Source organism: Phalaenopsis equestris, unplaced genomic scaffold, assembly GCF_001263595.1.
Source record: "Phalaenopsis equestris unplaced genomic scaffold, ASM126359v1 Scaffold001081, whole genome shotgun sequence".
Classification (NCBI taxonomy): domain Eukaryota; kingdom Viridiplantae; phylum Streptophyta; class Magnoliopsida; order Asparagales; family Orchidaceae; genus Phalaenopsis; species Phalaenopsis equestris.
Genome location: NW_018165520.1, coordinates 1,187,434 through 1,209,649, shown reverse-complemented (window position 1 = coordinate 1,209,649; position 22,216 = coordinate 1,187,434). Strand labels below are relative to the sequence as shown.

The 22,216-nt window shown below is 32.6% G+C and overlaps 1 protein-coding gene across 2 annotated transcripts in view; it reads left to right on the top strand.

Annotated features, from left to right (window-relative positions):
- The window catches only part of LOC110033031 (CCR4-NOT transcription complex subunit 1), a 67,670-nt gene that overhangs the window by 5,499 nt on the left and 39,955 nt on the right, over positions 1-22,216 (top strand). Inside the window, exons 9-20 of one of the 2 annotated variants that reach the window (XM_020736875.1) lie at positions 3,350-3,487; positions 3,567-3,686; positions 10,294-10,523; positions 13,049-13,152; positions 18,840-18,934; positions 19,008-19,247; positions 20,258-20,482; positions 20,591-20,714; positions 20,900-20,967; positions 21,178-21,323; positions 21,426-21,534; positions 21,623-21,769. In XM_020736875.1, coding sequence (XP_020592534.1) covers positions 3,350-3,487; positions 3,567-3,686; positions 10,294-10,523; positions 13,049-13,152; positions 18,840-18,934; positions 19,008-19,247; positions 20,258-20,482; positions 20,591-20,714; positions 20,900-20,967; positions 21,178-21,323; positions 21,426-21,534; positions 21,623-21,769 — 1,746 coding nt within the window. Of the gene's footprint in view, positions 1-3,349; positions 3,488-3,566; positions 3,687-10,293; positions 10,524-13,048; positions 13,153-18,839; positions 18,935-19,007; positions 19,248-20,257; positions 20,483-20,590; positions 20,715-20,869; positions 20,968-21,177; positions 21,324-21,425; positions 21,535-21,622; positions 21,770-22,216 lie in introns of both variants that reach the window. The other variant, XM_020736873.1, reaches the window with a different exon arrangement.

The window sequence follows — 22,216 nt, the reverse complement described above, 5'->3', positions numbered from 1 at the left end:
TTTGAAGTTGCTTCATGAAGCAACTTTTCAACAATAGCTTCACAAGATAATTTAAGTAGAAGCTTACAAAAGGATACCTTAGTTTATTGATCTCTGTTTCAAATTGATATATTGGCTGGTAAGTCTAGAATCTTATGGTTTGTCTTATGATAAATTTGGTATCAAATTGATTTCAAAAGAATTGAAAAGTTTAGAAATATAAATATGAAATATTCAAATAAGTATAGTAAAATTTAAACAAATCCTCGACCCTAGTGAGTGGTAATGTAGATTTGTTAGATTTCAGTCATAGATTTAATGGAGATTCTGTCATGTGATTTGTTCTGCCTGTAATAGTGTTACCAGAGCCATAATGTTGCGATCCATCCCGGGGATTGGAATTAACCAAGATGGGAACAAACGGTCGTACGGTGAGAATTAAATTTTTAATAACTATTAATAAATGAAAGAACCACTAATCAAAGTAAATTAAAATAATATATTTAAATTTATGTCGTTGCTGATTGCCCACATCTTCTATAAACATTATCTTTTTTATCGTTCATCTTTTAATTACTAAAATTAACTTGAAAAGTTAGTTTGAAATAATAATGAGCTAAATAAATTAATGAATATTCATATTCTTAACACGCAACAATGTATGCGAGATATAAAAATAATATGCATGCCAGTTAAACTTCTTAATAAATCAATATAAACATTTAACATGCTATTCAATAAATCTAATTATGTGAATAGTATTCCAATATCGTTTTATATCTGTATAACTGTCACGGGAGCACTGTCTAAAAATTTATGTTAATTAAGGTAATTTAATATCAATATTTTTTTCCATATACGTGCGGGTAACTTAGCGTTCTGTCGTTGGTACCATAAAGGGGTGACTCTATTATAGTCAGTCATGCAGATACAATCAATCTATGTAAATCATATCATTTATAATTTCATTTCACTTAACATGTAATACTATAATGCAATAAATATTTCATAATATGAAGTTATAAACATTCGCATTCAAAATGACTGATAAAATTTAATAATAGAAAAATCAATTGTATTAATCAAACATAAATAACAACCCATAAAACTGGTTTAGAAGAGATGCCAAAATGATACTATAGCTTAAGAATAGGAGTTCTCACTTGATGGTGACTAATTTGTGCTTGAATTTGTTTTCACGTCAATCTTCTAAATTAAAATCTAACATATACATGATATTTAATTAATTTATTATTTTAATAAACTATTATCTTTCGATTAATTAAGTTTTAAATTTACTTTATCTAATTCTACTTAATTTCTATTTAATAAATATATAAATATACTATTATTATGATTATTTCAAATAACTTTAACTTTAAATAACTTACCTCGTCGATCCCTAAACCACGCATAGGCTTCTTCCTCCCCTTTGCGAGATCCACCCCTTCGTTGCCTGCTCGACAGCTTACTAGCTGGCTTCGACTTCCTCAACCCAGTGCCGCCTCCTCTACGCGATGCTCCTTTTTGGGCACGATCAAAGTCTTAAGCTTCTCCTTTGTTTTCCTCTTCAACTTGACATGACAGTGCAAAGCTGCGATTGTCTTCTTCCGTCGAGCACAATGTCTACTACTTCATCTTCTCGAGTATGAAAGCAAGCAACACCCCTTCCACTGCTCTCTGATTGCACAAACGATAGATCCTGCCTCTCTGGCCGATTTATAGGGCGAACTTGTCTGTTGGCTTCCCATTCGCTCGTTTCCTGTCCTTCTCTTTTTGGTTTATGTGTCCTCATTTCTTATCGCTTTCTACGACTGTCTGATTCATTGCTTCTTCTCCCACCTTGTTTGACACTTTCGATTCCTCTCCCGGTAATAAAAGAACATGATGTTACACATAAATGATTTGGAATGGTAGTAGATTTGCTTATTGTTTGCAATGCAGCTTAGTTCACAGTCCAAACTGGCTTTGAGTCTTTTTTTTATTTATATATGCGAGATTGATGTTTATGAGGATTTTGAGAGCAGTAAAAGTGCCACGCTTGTGAACATCAGTGGTTATGTGGTTTTTGTTTTTGTTAAAATCATTTATGCTAAAATTTCAAGGTTAGTTAAGCACAATGGTTGCAATTTATTCATATGGAAGTCTTGTTCTTCATCTTATTTTTTGTAAAAGATGACAACAGAATTGCATATGAAACAAAATCTTGAAACCTTGGAGCATTATTTTCTTGGTACTGCTTCTGAGCATATGTTATTCATGCTAGTTTGTTGCTATGTGAGTTGAACTGTCGCCTTTGATACCTTATTTTTTGTTGTCCTTTGCTTCTCTTACAAAGCTATGCATAATACAGTGTTAGGCAGGCAAATTCTCTTAGAGTGATTTTGTTTTTCTATTTTCTAATCCACAGTGGCATAAGCATTAGTACGATCTAATGTTTTTAAGTATTTATATTTTTTTATTTTGTAAATCATACCAGTTATAGTTTATTCAATTCTTCATTTGGCCCTTTACTGCAATGGTTTTGAAAATGTGGGATATATACTTTGGCTGGAAAGCCATGCATTTGGCGTTTTTTTTTTCTGCATTTTTTTTTATTGAAAATTGTTTTTTTGTAAAAGATCTTTTATGATAGCAATTATGAGGCTTCTCCACCACTTCTTTGTTCTGTTGAAATTATTGCCAGTCACTCATGTGGGTAGCTGTATGTTCTTTAATAGCTTGTTTACGAATCATATGTTGGAGCTTGTTTGATGTTCCCTTATTCAGTAGAAACTCTTATAATGCATGCTGAATCCATCTATTGTTCTTTACCTGTTGATTTATTGAGCTGTAAATTGTACCAAAGAGTAAATCCTTTATTTAGCTTGTTTCCACATGTTTGGTTTTTGAACTACTATTTTTCTGAGATATCTTTGCATGCTGTTTATCATCTATACTTCCTTTTATCTTATTCACTTGCTATGGCTATTTTTTCTCCGATGGGGCTTTATGATGGTTGCCGTCATTTTATGTATATTTATTACAGCAAATTCTGCTGCATCTATATACCTTAATTACCATCTTGTTTCTCGAGCGTCAACTCTTGGAGTAGTAGTCTATTTTAGTATGTTTTTAGCTTTTTGTATCACACAATGGATCCTTTGTTCAGCTTTGTTCCATAAGTTTGCTTTTCAACTACTATTTTATTATAGTACATTTCAGATCTACGCACCATTTCTATTACTTACTATATCTGCTTCGTTTTACCACATACAAGTACACTGGCCCTTTGTTCATGGGTGGAGCCTTATGAGCTCCGGGAGGAGAAGGCGGGATTTAATTTTATTTTAATCTGCTTGTTTTTTGTTCTTATATGTTTCTCTTGTAGATTTTAGCAACTGTATTGGAGGTGGCTCCTTCTTCTTTTGGCATCAAATTAGCCACTATTTCTTTTAGAAAGGAGCAAACAGCCCTAGAAAAGTGGTTAACTGATAATTTAAACACACACAAAGATGCCTTCTTTCAGGTGATGTAGTTTTTAGACCCCTTTTATTTCTTGTTTGGTTATCTCCATGCTAGTTATAAATGATGCTCTTCCTCTGCAGGATTGCCTTAAATTTCTTTCAGAACTATCAAATATGGGCGATATACCTGATGGATCTTTGGACCAATCTAGAGCATCTATTATGAGTGCATACCTGGAGGCATTGTCTATATTCTTGAAGGTTCCTTTTCTGGATTTTTCATTGTTTTTGCATTTGTGTTAAATCATCTCCCTACAAAATTCTATTTACACTAGCAAGCACCCTATGCACCATATGGAGAAAGTTAATATGATGAATTTTGAAATATTTTAAAAAGTTAGTAAAATGATTAAATACATCCTTTTTCACAAAATTAAGAGTCAATAAGAATTCAGATGAAGTTTCTTATACAGCTTAAAATAAAGTAATCTAGGGTGTATAATTTAATTGTTTTGATTATATATATATATATATATATATATATATATATATATATTATATATAATTTGTCAAAAAAGTAATGACTTAGTGATGTTTTTGTTATATACGATATTTTAAAATAGAAAAAATAAAAATTAGGAGTGAATCCCAATAGTTTCTGAGTTTATCTTGTAGTGTTTTTGTAATTTGTAATATAATTATAATTGTCATAAATAGCTTCTATTTATTTGCTATTGTCATAAAATTTTGTACTTTATACACCATAATTTATCTTTTTACTTGAAATTTAATATTTTTTTTTATTTTTTGATTTGTTAATCATGTGATGCAGACACAAACTATGGATTTGAAATCATCCCATCCCTACTTGAAATTTAATATAATTACTTATTTTGATTAATTTTACTCTATAGTTTTAAGTTTACATACACACCACATAATTCTTATATATGTACATATCTAACACTTAAAGTTTGATATTTACATTTATAACACTTTTGTGTCTTAACCTATACATGAAAAGGTGCATTTCATCTAACACCTGAAGTTTGATATTTACATTTATAACACTTTGGTGTCATAACCTATACATGAAAAGGTGTATATCTCTTTTAAAAAGTTACTAATTGAGGTATTTTTTATGCGATACTAAAGATTTGAATGCTATGTATGTAAATAAGCAAGCTTAGGTGTTAGATTTGTAAATACATAAGAATTGTGTGGTATATATTTAAATGCCCCTAATTTAATTTATAATATGGGTTTTTGTTTCCATTATGTTATTTACAGGCATGCATATGATGATTATCACTTATTAATTTGAATTGAAAATAAATAATATATCTGAACTGAATATTTGTTTTAAAACTTTTGATTTTGAGGTTTTTTTTTCACTTTATTCCTAACTACATGTAACTATACTCTCTTATCATCTCAATAAATATGAAACCGTTTTTCTAATATATAAATCAAGTCAGATTGATTTGGAGCACTTAAATATGGCTAGAATAGGCTGATTAATCTATATTGGCCCGTTAGGCTTTGTCATTCACCTACAAAATCAGTTAATTATCTTATAACACTTCATTTTGCAACAAGATCTAGATGAACTCCAAGTTCTAGCAGAGAAATTATTTTATCATGGAAATTTTGGTATATTTGATGTCCAATTCCATGTTATCAAATCAACATGTAGGAGTAATTTGTGAGCAGCCTGATCAACCTAATTTTGTCTGTTGGGTTTTCTTCTTTCCAATGTATGTGCCCGTGTGCCTTGTCTTCCATGACTATTATTTCTTGTACAGTCCACTAGAGTTTTAGAGGCCAACAATGCTATAGAAAAGTTATCATTTAAGCCTTTTCTAATTCAAACATGACCACTGTGATTAACATGTGTATGATTTTGTTCCATATCACGTTTTAAATTAAATTAAATTTAACTAGTTTTAATTATTATGTTAGTGAAATGATTTCATGCCAGGAAAAATTTTATATTTTCAAAAATAAAAAAAAGAAAAATAAAAAAAGGCAACTCTGTAAAGAGAGATATACTATAAAATTTTCTAATTAATTATGGTTATGAAGTGAACCATCTTCTAATAATTAGAATATTCTATAAAAATAAGAAATAGATTGACTATTAGCAATAGTATTCTATTTTGTCTTATGTTTCTATCTTATGCTTTTATTATTTTATCGATCTATGTTTGTTATGTCATAATGATTTCTTTTAGATAATGCAAATTACAAATCAGTCTTAGAAAAAAATATGAAGAATATTCTTAAACTTTTTTATAAAATATATTTATTTTTCTCACTTTTTTCTATTTATGTATATTTTGGCATTAATGAAAATATGAAACTCAATTGGACGCAATGGAGAAAAATGATTCATTTAGCCGGCCCCACTTAGGGTTTGTTTGGGCAGCTATAATTGTTTGAATAAGCGGATGTGAAATAGTTGTTTAAAAAATTTTGGTGGCTATTATATATATATTTTTTTGAAAAGGTAAGACTGTAGCACTCTAGCAGCTAACGCAAATAACTAGGTATGATGGGAAAATACAGATTTTAGTTGCAGCGTTTTGAGGACGCAGACAAAATACAGTTTTGTCAAATAAGAAAAACTGTGGTGCGGCAACGCACCGTTGCCCCCCCCAACACATCCTTAGTGGGATTAAGGATTGTTGTTGTTGTTGTTGTATATTTTGGCATTAATATTGTAAAAGGAGAAAAGTAGGAAAAGGGTCTTGACATCAGCATTTTGGAAGTGTCAAGCGCGATGCAACGTGCAAAGTATTTTTTTTTGTTAAAAGCACAAAGTGTATCAATGCTTATTAGAGTACTATTATTTTTTATAATGTATGTGTCACGACTTGACTTGATTACTTAGAATTAACCAAGTCAGGATCTCCGGTCGGATGGTATTAACGTTTAATTTAATTTTATAGATTTTAAAGACTTTCAATAGATGAAAGAGGCACTACTAATTCACAAAATACAATCCACAGAAAAATAATTAGTTTAATGATTTATTTAATAAAAATTTAATTAATTTTAATAATTATTTTTATTAAATAGGTGAAGTATTAATACAATGATTCATTTAATAAAATTTTAATTTAATACATACAAAAAAAAGTAATTACACATATTTGCCTTAAAAAACCGTTGCAAGAGCTTATTCCATCACTTCACTTCCTTGACCATCACCTATATGAGTTCAAGGTTTATATAACTATAAGAATCCCATCATAAAAGAAATATTTAAATATATATAATGACATGTATTTAAAATGATACATATAATTAAGTATACGATTCCTTGTCTTAAAAGGTTTGGTTTGCTTCCTTGCACAGTGTTCCTCTTTCTCCCTTATAATTCTAATTGATTCAACCTCTAATATATTATGCCTTTTTTATCAGATTTAGTTAAACCTGTTATTAGCATGACACAGGTTTTTGGGGGAGGACCGGCCTAGGGTTCGGTCCACAACTTGGCTGGATCGACCGATCCTCAAGGCGCCCTCTGTCACTTTTTTTTTTTTTCTCCCTCCCATTTCCCTCCCTTTCCTTTTCTTTTTTTCCCTCCTAACACCCTTCTATGATAAGTCTCTGCCAAATCCGTAATCTAATTTCTTTTGTTGAAATCTGATATCTTTCCTTTCCAAATCTCGATTCCCCTCATTTATTTAATCTTTGCTTAATCTGAAATTCTAATTATATTTTTTATTCCGTCTTATTTTAAACATTACCTAAAATAGGTCTTAACCCTCAATATAAATATGAAGTGTTGTGGTTAGAGTTCCTTAGTTTTTTGGATTGAATCTGAATTCAAGATATGCCTTAGTGTTTTCCCTCTTGAGGACTGTATACGACGACGAGGGGGTGCTCCGGCTGTAACCTCATACAAGGTGGTGATTATCCCTTTATTCCAACTCTTCCATGCACCCCTGCAGGCTGCCGCCACTCCTACTTCTCCTTAACAACCGCCAATAGCTACCCTGCTTGTCAGATCCCGCCGGCTCCCTTCAATGCGCCCTTGCAGGCCGCCGCACAATCGTTTCCTTGCAGCCAGCAGGCCACCGTCCAATACCGCCCTGCCTCCAGCAAGTTGCCGCTTTCCTTTCTACTTCCAGCAGGTTGCCGCCTTCCTCCCAACAGGTCGCAACCCTCCGTCATGCTTCCAGCCAATTGCCCCTTCCTCCGAGCAGGCCGCAGCTCTTCTTTCTATTTCCAGCAAGTTGCCGCCTTCCTCCCAGCAGGCTGCAACCCTCCGTTCTGTTTCCAGCACACTACCACCTTCCTCCAGCAGGCCGCATCCCTCCTAACTATTTCCAGCAAGCTGTCACCTTCCTCCCAGTAGGCCACAACCCACCTTCGTTGTCTCTTGCAGACCTCCCGTTCTGCCTAGCAGATTCCCAACCGCCGCCGACATTCTTAATTTCTTGCGGTTCGACGCCTCCACTCTCGCTGCCTTGCTACCCTCACTTACCTCCCCCCTTTAATAGCAACAAGTTACTTCTTCATCGATGGTCTTCTGTCGTTCGACCTTCATCGCAGCTGCCAACCCCTACACCTCTTCAGACCTCCTACTCGTCGAGATTATTTGTATCTTCTTTTTTTTGTTGTTTGTTTGCAAGTGGTTTTTTTTTTTTTAATTTTGAGTCCTAATTGTATCCTCAATTGAGTTAGCAATAATATTCATGTTTTCACTGTTTGGGTTAACTTCGGTATCATAGCATTTAGTAAGTAAACTGATATTTCAGTTCAAGTAATTAACATCATAAAAATCGTAAATATCAATAAGGTTTGGTTCTTCCAGCTTGCACACAAAGCTTGCATGAGTCGTGCCCTTTCTCCTTCGCACCAAAATCTTCCATTTACAATATCTATTTTAAATTCATAAAATTTTAATATTGCTATCATAACATATCAAATTAATTAAATATGTATAATTTGATAACTTAAATCCTGCTCTTACCTTAATATAGTGCTCGGCTCTCTGCTCTTCCCACACTTCTTAGTTTCCTTTCCTCTCGATAGTCACAAATTTTTTTTATTGGGTTTCTTCTTATTTCTCTAACTTCGATAATGACTAAATGCAACACAACACGCTGCCTCCTCGACTAGGGCTTGATTTCTCTTCCTCCATTGCTTCTCATGGTAGCAGCGCACGAAGGCACTGCCTCCTCACCTTTGGCTTTGATTCCTCCTTCACGCACGTGAGGTTTGCTTCACCACATGTACAATCCTTCCTCTTCTTCCTTTAATCTCCTTCGACTAGGGTTCGACACGCCAAAACAGAGCGAGCACTCGAGCACAACAAGCACTACGTCGAAGCTGCTCAATCACCTTCCTTTCTCCTCGACCGAACCCTCTCTTATGCACGCAAGGGGTCACTTTCTCCCTCTCTATCTTCTTCTTCTTCCATCTCTCGCTCTCCATCTCTTGTTCTTCGTTTGTTCTTTGAAGACTACGAATGAAACGAGTCTACTTCGACTTCTAATAGTCAAAACCGTTTGTCGGTTATTTCAAATCAATTTTATTATTATTTTATTTATTTATTATTATTATTTGTTTAATTTCAGTTATTACGATGAACACATTGTGCACGCGAGCACAACAAGCACAATGCTGAAGCTGCTCGACCTCCTTTCTCCTTGACTTATTGGCTAGGGCTCGATGTTATCTCCTACGCACGCAAACGGCGACTTCCTCTCCATATTATTCCGTCTCTCGCTTTTCCTCTCGTTCTCCGTGCATTTTCTGAAGACTATGAATGAAACAAGTCTCCTTTTGACTTCTAATAGTAGAAACCGTCTGACAGTTATTTCAGATCGATTTTATTGTTGTTGTTATTTTATTTATTTATTATTATTATTTATTTAATTTCAGTTATACAGTATATACATATATTGAGTGCATATAATAACCATTCAATTTACCAAATTTAAATAAATCAAGCCAATATCTTTTAATAAATATAATGACACATTCAACATTAATTTCCAACGATCTGCACTAAAACCAAAAAGAATCTTACATATAAATAATAAAGTAATTAAAGAAGTTAAAGATTGCTAATACTATTGAGATTGTGAGACTAGAGAATAAGCGGTTGAGGTGGCATAAATTGAGAAATGGTGAATAAGGGACATCAGGGGTGTGGATGATACATCAAGCATCAATCATGAGAAGAAGTACGTGCGTGAAAAATCGTTAGTGCTAATGATGAGAATATCAAGGGCGAAAGCTAACGACTGAAATAGTGTGCAAAGGTGAACCACCAAGAAAAACTAATAGTACCGTGATAAAAGATGGGCTTAATGACTTTGAGAACCAATGGGACGTATCTGTGACTTCCTTCTTTTATAAAATGCTGAACCAAACATGAAATTTGAACTAGTATTTCATTCCAGGTTGAAGTTGACTTTATAGTGTTATGATGTGATGCGAAAGAATGATGTTATGTACGGGCTTTGTCACAAGTTCAGGTCTCTTTTGCAAGTTATGTGCAAGGCTTGTACATCATTCTGCTCGACTCATAAGTGCATTTTTAATAATAATAGTTGGCATACATGCACACGCACACCAAACATACTTTAATATGCATGGTTGATTTGAAGCTTAAAATTGATCAATCTTTAATCTATTTAAACTGGACTCAAGTCTAAATTAAAATATTCTATTTCAAGTTTGGGATGAGTTGGTTGAGCTCGACTCAATATCATCCTGGCAGGGCACCTTCATTTAAATGTTGGAAATCTGTCATTTTTAAACAAATAAATGGCCTAGTGGAAGAAAGAAAGAATGAAAAAGAAACTTACCCACGCCAGTATGGTCATTATTATATACCACGTTGCAGGTTCTTCAAGCCCACTCTGGGCAATTTTCTCTCCAACTTTCTGAAGAATTGAATAGGCTTGTTGTTCTGTGTACTACAAAAAATCAAAGCTCTGTATGCAATGCTGATTGGAGCACTGATGAGATTGAGGCAGAAGCAAATGCTTGTTTTCAACAAATGTTTGCTGGAGAGCGTTCAGTTGAAGACATGGTTCAAATGCTTGCTCGTTTCAAAGAATCTTCTGAAAGGAGGTGGGTAGATATGCCAGGTTCACATTAGCTGCTGTTCTTGATTTATTCTTTCGAAATATTGCTTTCAAGTACATTTCTCTTTCCAAATGTTTGCATTTCATTATGATCTATGACTAGCTTTATTCATGTAATTTTTATGCACCTTTTTTGGGGATAATACTTTATGGGTTGGTAATAGCTTGATCTGGGTTTATTTTTCACTTTTAAGAAATGTTGGCATTTGTGCAATCAGCACTTGTTCATTGCATGTAGTTATCAACTGATAAAGTATTATCTAGGAAAAAGGCGCACACAAATTTTAGTAAGATTATTAATGGAGCAAGTGAACAGGATTGAAAATTTTTCCAAAATACTTGAACCAATTTTCCAAAATTTAATTTCTCAAAATTTCTACACGATGATGGAGCCAATTTCTTATGAAGTTCTCATTCATTGTTGGTGTGAAACTTTCATCCATAAACGGAAGCAGATATTTTCATGAATTAAATACTCATTTTCGTGATGAATTATAATCATCTAACATTCCCTTGTACATGGCATACGTGTATATCATTCAATTAGTCTCAGAATCATACTCTTATCATCTCAATGTCATTCTCATCATTCTCACAACAAGCATGCAAATGCTATGCTTGTATAGTTATACTCAAAAATCAATGAGCATATTGCTCATGCTACATGTGATAAGATTAATTATTAATGTTAAATTTTAATCAATTACTGCTAAAATAATTTACTTCTCAAAAGAAATCCATTGGCGTCTGAATCATTGAAATTTGAGATTTATACTCACAGTTATGGTTTTCCAATTTTCTTGTTCATAGATTAGAATCACTGAATTTTGAGATTTGTACTCACATATATGGTTTTCTAATTTTATTATTCATAGATTAATCCTCAACAATTAATCTGAATACATATATAGGAATTAAAGCAAGGTAAAACATAGAAAGACAATTAATCATCTTAAAAAAATTCATTCTGTTTGGCCATAGTTTAGATCTTCTCATGCTCTTTGATCTTCTTCTGTTTTCCTCTTGAGTTTTGACAACTAGCATGATTTTTCTAAAATTTTGAAACTTCCGCTCCAAAACCTTTTTATAAAACATCACCCAGTTATGATAATCACCCATAAATCATCTAAAATTGAATAGATATATACATAATTAGAAAAATTAATAATCATTTTATTATCGAACTAAGCCATAAAAAATCAGGATGTAATGCATATGCAATTGCACTTGAGCTCATCTATGATGGATTGCTTCTTTTGTGATCCCTCTTTGAACCGTACTATGAACTTACATGGGCATGTTTCTATTCACGATATGCATCTTAGATGACTTGTCTTGCCACTGTGTGAATGTTTACGATCTTTGTGTGATATTTTGATAGAATGACCATGCAAGAATATTGTTTCTTCCAGTTAATAGTTTGTAACTAGTTTCTGCAGGGATGTTGAAATGAGAAAAAACCGAGTTAGTCTGTGTTTTACGATAAAGGTTTTTGCATGGGCTGAAATGTTTGAAGGTTAATAAATAGATTAAAATAAAATAATTCAATTATAAGTTAGTGACGTTTTTTGTGAGTTTATTTTTGTAAGTTAGTAAAATAGTTGAACATTAATTAAATATAATACACATATTTAAAATATAAATGGATTCAAGTTCAAAATAAAAGTTAGTACCATTTTTTTGTGTTAATTAATTGTTAAATAAATTTGCAGGTTTTAATATAAATTAATGTCACGTTTTATATGGCAGTTGATTAATATTGCAGAATTTTAATATAAAAGTTGTCATGCAAGATGTGGCATTTGTAGTAAGCGGCTTGTCAAAGTTGAGAACTGTGTATGCTACTATAGTGCATATAAAGATATGAGAGACCTCTGGACTTCTAAACAAAATGGCACAGGATACAGGATGATTATAGTTTTTGACCAGAGATCAGAAGAGTATTGGGAACCATCAGTAATAGTTTTGGTGAAATGACACTACTCAATATGAATTTACTTGATTTGGTTAGCTCAGATTAGGATTAATTAAGCCCTTGCAAGCCTTGACTTATTTGTACCCTCTCATTATCTCTTAACCCCGCTTGCTATTTACTCAGCAACAACATTTATCTAGTTCCTTCTTTTAATATTGCATCCTTGAATATTCACTAGTATGATGTTCAGTTATATTGACTGGCTGATTTTATTTGGTTCTTCTATTTTTATTTATAAATTTTATCTGCTTATCGAAGCATCACCAATCTAGTCCAGTTGCTTGTTATTCCTATGCTGGTTTAAACCTTAAGCTTCCAATAACACACTGCCCTTGTAGTAATTTCAATTCTCTTATGTTGTGTCATCATACAATCATCTCGTCTAATGTCTTCTTGAAGTAATTTGCAGTCTGTTTTTTTTTGCATAAATTTTATTTGTTGATTCTAAATCATAAACAATTTGTAAGCATTATAAGTTTGTTTTCTTTTGAGGGTTTTGCTTAATTTTCAAGTCTGAATATTTAATGATATTACAGGGAGCAGAAGATCTATGAATGCATGGTTTCTAATTTATTCGAGGAGTACAAGTTCTTCTCCAAATATCCTGACAGACAACTTAAGATAGCAGCTATTCTTTTTGGTGAGGACATACTGTATGAGCCTTACCTTCTTGTTTGCAAAAACTGGCTTCATGTTAGTACTTCCACAAATCTTGCACATTGTGGAAGTATTTCGTGCTGGTGTTTTGTCTACTCTTGTTCAATGTATCATTTCTTTTGTGCGCTACTTCTTTTGGTGAATGCTTCTCTTGGAAAAATACTTAAACAGTGAGAAAGTACGTATATAGTTGTTAAAATTTTAGTGTACCTTATGTTACAAGTTGCTTGATTATATTTAGTTTATGCGGCAGATTTATTTTTGATTGTGTCTTGTGAACTACATCTTAGGACAGATTTGTTTGGCAAAGAAAAGAAAGGAAAGAAAAGTGGGTAATACATAGGAAAATGCAGTTTGTGTTTTCCTTATACCTCTCCTATGAACCGTGATAAATCGTCCCTTTACATATTTTTACAAAGTTTAAATAGATTTAAGTAGATTTCCCCCCTTTTTTGAGGCAGTCATTTTTCTTGACAAGAACCCATGAGAACTTGCTTTAAGAATGCTCTATTGGAGAATAAATATTCTTGAATGTAACTTATTTCTCTTTTTTAGTTAGTTGCTCTAATTACCTGTAAAATTCCTGTTTTAAAGGAAATCAGATTTTCCATTCTATGGAGTAAGCCACATCCTTAAGTGCGCCCTAAATTTTATGGTAAATGGTGAATTAATGCGTCTTCATCTTTAAAGAATGCAAAAAATTGTCATGTTCCTTGGTCTGATTCATAGGAAATCTTGGTTTCTGATGTAGAACTTTGGCATGATCTATCGAATTTTAAACCTCTACTTATGGAGCTCATGATGGGCTGCCCTGCATTGCCATGCTAACATATCCGTTATCAAACTCTTAGTTTATTATTTTGCATGTTTGGTTCCTTTCATTTGAGTTTTTGGTTGGTGTAATTGATTTTCTGGGGTTATTGTGTAAAAATAGCTTTTAAGGGCACTACCTTTGTGATTTTCCCTGGTTGCCGACAACCACTAAACACTTTGATGAGCTTGGTGCAGCAGCATGTAGGCCACCCCTCCCTAAGCCAAAGCATTTGAAGGAATGGAGGCTGACTTATAGAAGAGGGGGAGCATCAACTGCTATGAAGCTTGCCCTCATGCACATTAGAATAAGAATCCAACAAACTTCAGTCGGGCCATTTGAACTGGGTTGGGTTGGGTCAATCTGTACTAAGTTTCATGGAATTTGGTACTTTGTATTGTCTACATAGCCACGAGAGGAAGTTGAATTGACCTAGATCGGTTCCGCTTAATTTGGGTTGAATTGGAATTTGTATTATTATGAGATGATTAACTTTAGATAAGACCAAGGATAATGTCAAAAAATTATACAAGTAAATTTATTATCTTTGAAAAAGCTTATGTGAAGTTTTAATCCATCTTTTTATTTCAATGATTTTTGGCAAATGTACGTATACTAGTGGGTAAGCATCAAAAACAACGACAAGCCTTGATCCTTCTAAACGGGGTCGGCTACATGAATCTTTTTTCCCCATTGTGTCCAATTGTGAGTGATATTTTCAGTTAATTCTAATAAATTAAGATCTATGCTAGACTTGGTTGCCATAAATTCAAACTGATTATTAGAATTCTTTGTATTACGTCTTAACCTATATTCAGTTTCTCTCTCCTATAACTTCAATGTATGAGACATTAACTTAATTGCTATGCATTCCTTTTTTTAAAAAAAATTGGGAACAAAATACTCTTCCTCAACTCATCAGACATCTTTTTAGTTTTTAAACAAATATTAAAAAGTTTAGTATGCCAAAAAACTCCCAGATCTCCTAAATAATTTCATACTTCAATTGGGATTCATGAGGTTTTACTAATTTTCCACCATTGATTTTCTTTAAAGCAATCTCAATTTCTTTTTTACTTATGCGACGATAAAAATAAAAAAAATTATTATTATTAGCGATATTAAAATCACCAAGGTCGATTGTATTTTGAAACACTTCATTGAAAAATTTATCAAAAACATTGCACCCACATATGCTTAATATCTTTATTTAAGAAAAACAATTTTTGATTTTCATATTCAATGCACTTTACTTGAGTTAAATCTTTACTTTTTTTCTTTGTTTGGTTAGTTTATACGTATATCTGTCGCTCTCTTTAGTATCTAATATATTATAAAGATTATTAAAAGTAGAATATTTAGCATCACAAATTGTTCTCTTAAACTCTCTAGGGGCCCTTTTTATTTTTCGCAGTTCTCTAAGCTTTTACATTTAAATCATTTTTTATAACATAATTTCTTATATGTTATCTTTTCTTGCACATTATTATTCTAATGCCAACAGTTTTTAGTTATAAAAACTATTTTTTAATTCTCCAAGTACATATTTTGCCACTTGTCTAATAGCTCTTGTTACTTTATCCTACATAGAATTAGCTTCTTCATGAACATTTTAAATCTTGAAATCTTAAAGTTTGCTCGTAAAAATAATTTTATTTTTGTCTTTTAGGTATTTCATTTAATTTTATGACAATATTTCATTATATTTTTTATCTTCCAGCTTCCTTTCATAAAAGTCAAAACTAATAATCGATGTTAAGTACTTAAATTTTTACTTGGAATGACTTCATAATTTTTACATTGTCGGCAATAACCTTTTTCTCATAAGAAAATTTCTCATAAGAAAATACCCTTTTTCTCATAAGAAAATACTCAATTTGTGTTTTATTATATTCATTTTTATAAGTAATAATATGCTCATCACTTTTCTTAAATAAAGTATTAGCAATAACAAAATTATAAGCTGAAAAAAAATCTAATATCGTTCTATCTTCTTCATTAATCACTCAAAAACCATAGCCACCATTAATATTTCTAAAATCTTCTACCACTCTATCAAAATGTTTATTGAAATCTGCTCAAATAAATATTCTTTCTTCAAGAGATATCATTTGCATTAATTCTTCCCGGTTATTTCAAAATTTCTCTTTTGAACCTATATCTAAACCTATTTGAGGAGCATAAACACTTATAAGATTAAAATGTTATCTCAAATTTGTATTAATTTTTATAACATTATCTTTCAAAATCTTATTTATAATTACAATTACAATATTTTTAATGTGACTCCTACCTGATCACTAAAGTTTAAGCCCAAAGCCATCAATTTCTTTAGTCTTTTGTTCAATCTTTTTAGTTTCTTGAATGTATAAGATATTTATTTTTCTATGACTCGTAGTATCCTAATTCTATTAATTTACTTGTGAGAGTACTTATATTTCAAGATTCTATCATAAGATTAATTTCATAGACTAACTTCTTTGTCTGCATTTGTCCATTTTGTGGGAACCCTTGTTTATTTGACCTTACACCCCGACGTTGGTGTAGCGGCCCTTGCACACTTTTGACTGTATACTACATGTTGATTCCAGTGGACGCCCTAGCATTGACACGATTTAATGAATTTTCGACAAAAAATTTATCCTAGTTGTTGACTACGGAACGCAACACTTTACTTTTCACTTCCGGGGTTTAGGAACCCGCAATATAGTGCTATATTAGTGGGTAAGCATTGTACTTTACAACAACAACAACAACAAAGCCTTAATCCCACTGCGTGGGGTCGGCTACATGAATCCTTTTTCTCCATTGCATCCTATTTAGTGTCATATTTTCATTTAGTTCTAGTAAATTAAGATCATTTTTAATACAATAAGCCCAAGTCTTCCTAGGTCTACCTCTGCCTTTCTTAACACAAGTCGAATTTAAAACATCTACTCTCCTAATCGGATCATCTAATGGTCGACGTTTAATATGACCAAACTATCTAAGACGACTTTCTCTAATTTTGTCTGTCACAGGAGCTACACCAACCCTATCACAAATATATTCATTCCGCATTTTGTCTCTAAGTGTAAAGCCACTCATCCACCTAATCATTCTCATCTCGGCAACACTTAACTTATTATTATGCTTCTCTTTTAAAGGCCAACATTCAGCGCCATAGAGCAATGCAGGTTTCACCACCGTCTTATAAAATTTTCCTTTCAGTCTTAGCGGTACTTTTCTATCACACAAAAGGCCCTAAGCATTCCTCCACTTCAACCAACCAACTTGAATTCTACTATTAACATCCCCATCTATATCACCATCGCTTTGGACAACGGACCCAAGATATCTAAATCGTTCACACCTTTTAATAATTTGATCACCCAAAGTCACACTTCTGTCACTAGAGCTATTACTACTAAAATTACATTCCATGTATTCAGTTTTAGTTCTACTTAAACGAAGGCCTTTAGACTCCAATGTAGACACTAAATAGGATGTCATTAGAGCATTGTACTTTAAATCAAATTATTTTGTAATACCCCATAATTTATTACTTGAAACTCGTGTTTATATAATATGTATCTGAACATATGAAAATACTATAGAATTGCTTATTATGTTTTTTAACTTTTTATCCTAATAAATTTTAATAATTTTTTAATCACAGCTAGTATGGTTCTAATATATTTTACGATGAAATTTAACCATATTTAGTAATTATATGTATATTATGCTAAAATTAACTGTGGTATAAACTATAATATTATTTAATATGATTATTATAAGTTAAGAAATGCTATTTATATTAATTAATTACAAACTATAGAATTGAAAAAAAAAATTGCTTGGGCTCTTTTGGATTTGCTATAAGTTTTTTTCTTCTTCTTTTTTTAAAATAATGTTTATAATATAATCATCATAATAACTTCAAGTTTTTTTAATTGATAATGTATATTAATACTTATAAATTATTGCTTTATTCGTGTTCATTAAATTTATATTATTTTATACAAAGTTCATTTGTTTGTATATAACTTTATTTCGAAACAAAAATTAATATGTTCTAATGATAATATTTTCTTTTCTTAAAAATTTTATTTAGTTTTTAATTTTCTTGTGCATGTGCTAGACGTATTTTCTAGTTAGAACAATGGTCGCCTAAGTATGAAGGTAGGAAAATGATAGTGTTTTTTAATTTTTTTTTTCTTTGTGAGTTGTTAACTTGGCTGCTTCTACGCACTGATGTTAAGCGCAAGCTGGGTGCTTGGGGATGAGGCAAGGCCATGATACCTTGCACAGTTCCTATTCAAGCAGTCCTTATTACCTTGTTAGTGGGCAGCCAGTAGGAATCCAGAAATATCAATTTGATCTCTGTTATTAAAGATGACGGCCAAAGAATATTTGCAGTTTTACACAAAGAGGTTCTTATCTACTATTTCATATTTTGGCCATTATATTGAGAGATTTAAGTGATGAAAATCATTTGCTGGCATATGGTGCATACTTGATATTGGAAATTACAAGGAAACCATTTGAATGGGGTAGTGAGTCTTCTTAAAGAGCATTCACAAGGGGTTCAGGCAAAACAACCACCTTTGATTGATGCTTTTGTGTAGAATCTGTGGGAATCATTTTATTAATGCTTTAATGTCTCAGCAATTAGAACAGTGCTTGGTAAACAATCTCAAGTTTGTTGGCAGAAGTTTTGTCATTATTTAAAGCAAAGTTTACATATTTTTTTTTCTGGGGATTTGGAGAAGTAGTTCTTTGTTATTTTGTTTTCATCGAGAGCAATGGTTTTTATCATTATTTGCAGATTATGTTCATATAAGGATGCTCCAATGGCATATTTCATTCTCCGTTTTCAGGTTTGCTTATAAAGCACCAGCTTGTGACTCATCTTTTTCTGGGTATTGCCTTGCGTGGCGTTCTTGATGCATTACGCAAATCTATTGATTCAAAGGTATGCAATCAATTGATGAAATTATTATTTTGTTTTCTTTTAATCTATTTTATATAATAATGCTTGTTTGCAGATGTTTATGTTTGGCACTAAAGCTTTGGAGCAGTTCATGGATCGTTTGGTGGAATGGCCACAGTATTGCAATCATATTTTGCAGATATCTCATTTGCGCAGCACACATGCTGACTTGGTTTCTGTGATTGAACGGACTCTTGCTAGAGTTTCTTCAAGCCAGGTGGAATCAAATGGAGTACACAATCTCTCTACAGAGATGCAACAAGTTTCTGCACAAGCTTCTGTTGAAAGCATGGAGGTATAACTTTATTGATGTTCTTTAGACTTCTTTTTTCGAGGAAAATTAAAGTGTTTAGCCGTAATTTATTTTCTAAACTTTTTAGACCCCCAAAATACTTTGAGTGTTTTAAATTGAAAAATATTTGCTTCTCTTCTTTGCATTTGCCAAAACTTTTATCTTCTTAAAACAATACTATTCCTGCCTGACATATAGCTTATGTTTTACCTTTCAAAGATTTGGGTAGGTTTTTGCGGCCAACACTTGAGGTATTTTTTTTATTAATAACTGCTTCCTGTTCTTTCAGAGATAAGAATGAATAAAGTTATTTTATAATTGGTTGACCTTCTGTGTAGCTTGCTTCCCTTTAGCCCAATATACTGATTCTGTGCGATATTCCTTTCTTCTTTAAGTGTTTTAACTAGGAAAATATTTACTTCTCTTCTTTGCGTTTGCCAAATTTTTTATCTTTTTAATATAAAAATATTCCTGCCTCACATATAGCTTATTATTTGCCTTTCAAAGATTTGAGTAGGTTTTTGCGGCCAACAATTGAGGTCTTTGGTTTTATTAATAATTGTTTCTTTCTCTTTCGGTGATAATAATGTGGAATGTTGTTTTATAATTGGTTGACATTCTGTTTAGTTGGCTTCCCTTTAACCCAATGTATTGATTTTAAGGGGATTTTGACCATATATTGTCTTTTTTCCCCTCTTTTTTATGAACTTATAATTAGATGCACGCCTTTGTGTAATTGAGCTTCTGATATGATTGCTATGTGAACTTCTTTTGTTTATGTTTCACTTATATAGGAACATGGCTACCTACAATAGTGTTTCTACATCACGGAGATAAATAGTAATTATAGGAAGGACCTGCAACAATTAGTTTATTGTTACACCATATGCATGCTAGTGTGCGCTTGTTAGCGTATATGTTTGTGCATGAAAACCACTTTCTTTGTTAGCAGTGTTCTTGTTCTTGTAGTTTCTGAATCTAAAATTTTTTGTTTAATTTATTTGGAAGTATAGGCAATTGAGGGTTCATGGCCGCTAATTGGTTCCAGCTCTACTCAGCAGTTTGGGCAACAGCCTCCTCCTTTTCAGCAGATGCAACCACAGCTTAGGCATCAAGGTTTTCTCGGGGACAGACTCAAACCTACTCCAAATCCTGTAAGCTATGCCAAGCCTATTCTATCTAATCCCGGGCAACCTTCTTCCTTGTCTTCATCAGGAGAATCTGTCACAAACCCTAAGGTAGTTTGCCTTCAGCCTGTGTGCATTTTGGCTTTATTTTGTCTTTCTATCTTTTATTGTATGAGATCCCTTGATTTGATTTCAAATTTCCATTTTTTACGTGAATAGTTGACAGCATCTCAACCTCAACCTCAACCTCAACCTCCATCTTCTCAGCATTTGGCTGGTTCTGCAACTACTGCTTCACCTTCTCCTGCTTTTCTACGTCCTCCCCGCAACATGGCAACTTCTGGTGATTAAATTACTTATTTTATTGTTGGAAAAGCTTGTATTTCACGATATACTCTTCTATAGATATACTGGACAAATGATACTGTTTCAAAGCAGTATGCTTAAATACCAAAATATGCTTTTCATATTAATTTCTGTGATTGACCTGCCTTATAGTTGTGCTTCGGCAACCCTCTCAAAACACAGGATTTGGGGCTGCTTTGAACATTGAAACGCTTGTCGCAGCAGCTGAACAGAGAGATACACCAATGGAAGTAATCATATTACCAGGCATTCTTCATTTCTGTTTTTTCTTTAACAATCAGAGACATTTTAAATTGAAATTTCAATGCAAAGCTTCTGCTTATATCATTTTTACACGAAGCTGGCATCATGTGGCCTCTACTGCTTGAGGCACCATTTGACTACATTCTCTCTCTTCCGTCATCTTTTCTCTTTTAATCTTTCTTTTCATTTCGATTCAGGCCCCTGCATCAGAAGTTCAGGACAAAATTTTATTCATTGTTAATAATATTTCTACTGCAAATATGGAAGCAAAAGCAAAAGAATTTACTGAAGTTCTTAAAGAGCAGTATTATCCCTGGTTTGCACAGTATATGGTGATGAAGAGGTAGTAGCTTTGTTAACAAAACTAAGTTTAATGTTATTCCTTTCCATATTCTTTCTTTAATATTCTCTGCAGAGTGATTCACAGTTGCGTTATCATTTGCAGAGCAAGTATTGAGCCAAATTTTCATGATTTGTATCTAAAATTCTTAGATAAAGTTAACTCAAAGACCCTGAATAAGGAAATTGTTAAAGCTACTTATGAGAACTGCAAGGTTGTACATTTTCTGTTTTCTACTTTACGTAATTGTTATTTTTTCTTAATCAAGAAGTCCTTATTTTTAAAAAATTGATCCTATTCAGGTATTATTAAGATCAGATCTTATAAAATCAAGTTCAGAGGAACGGTCCTTGTTGAAAAATCTTGGTAGTTGGCTTGGAAAGTTCACAATTGGTCGGAACCAAGTTTTACGGGCTAAAGAATTGGACCCCAAAGTGTTAATTATAGAGGTAATTAGTTCTGTGTGAACTTTACCAGTGTAATGCGTTTTTTATGGATTTGGTGATTTTTTTATTGACATATTTTCATTGTTGCCAATGTTTAAATAATTGGGAGGAGGGTCACAAACTGATGGTTATAATCATACGCTTAATTTCTTTTCATGCTTATGCTGCATTTGTTAATATCTTTTTGTAGTGCACCGTTTTTATTCTTTTATATTTACTCTTTATTTCTCACTTTGCTCCTTGGTTTTTGATCTTTAGATTACCCCTGTATCACTTTTCTACGCATGAAAAATAAACCAGTGGTGTTCTGTAAATGCCTTTTGGCCAATTTGATGATGCTGGGTGGTGGTTAGGGCTGTAATCGAGCATAGTCGAGCCGAGTATACTATAGATTGGACTTAGAGCTTGCGTCGAGCTGAGTTCGAGTTGTTCATTGAGTGCATTGGTTCA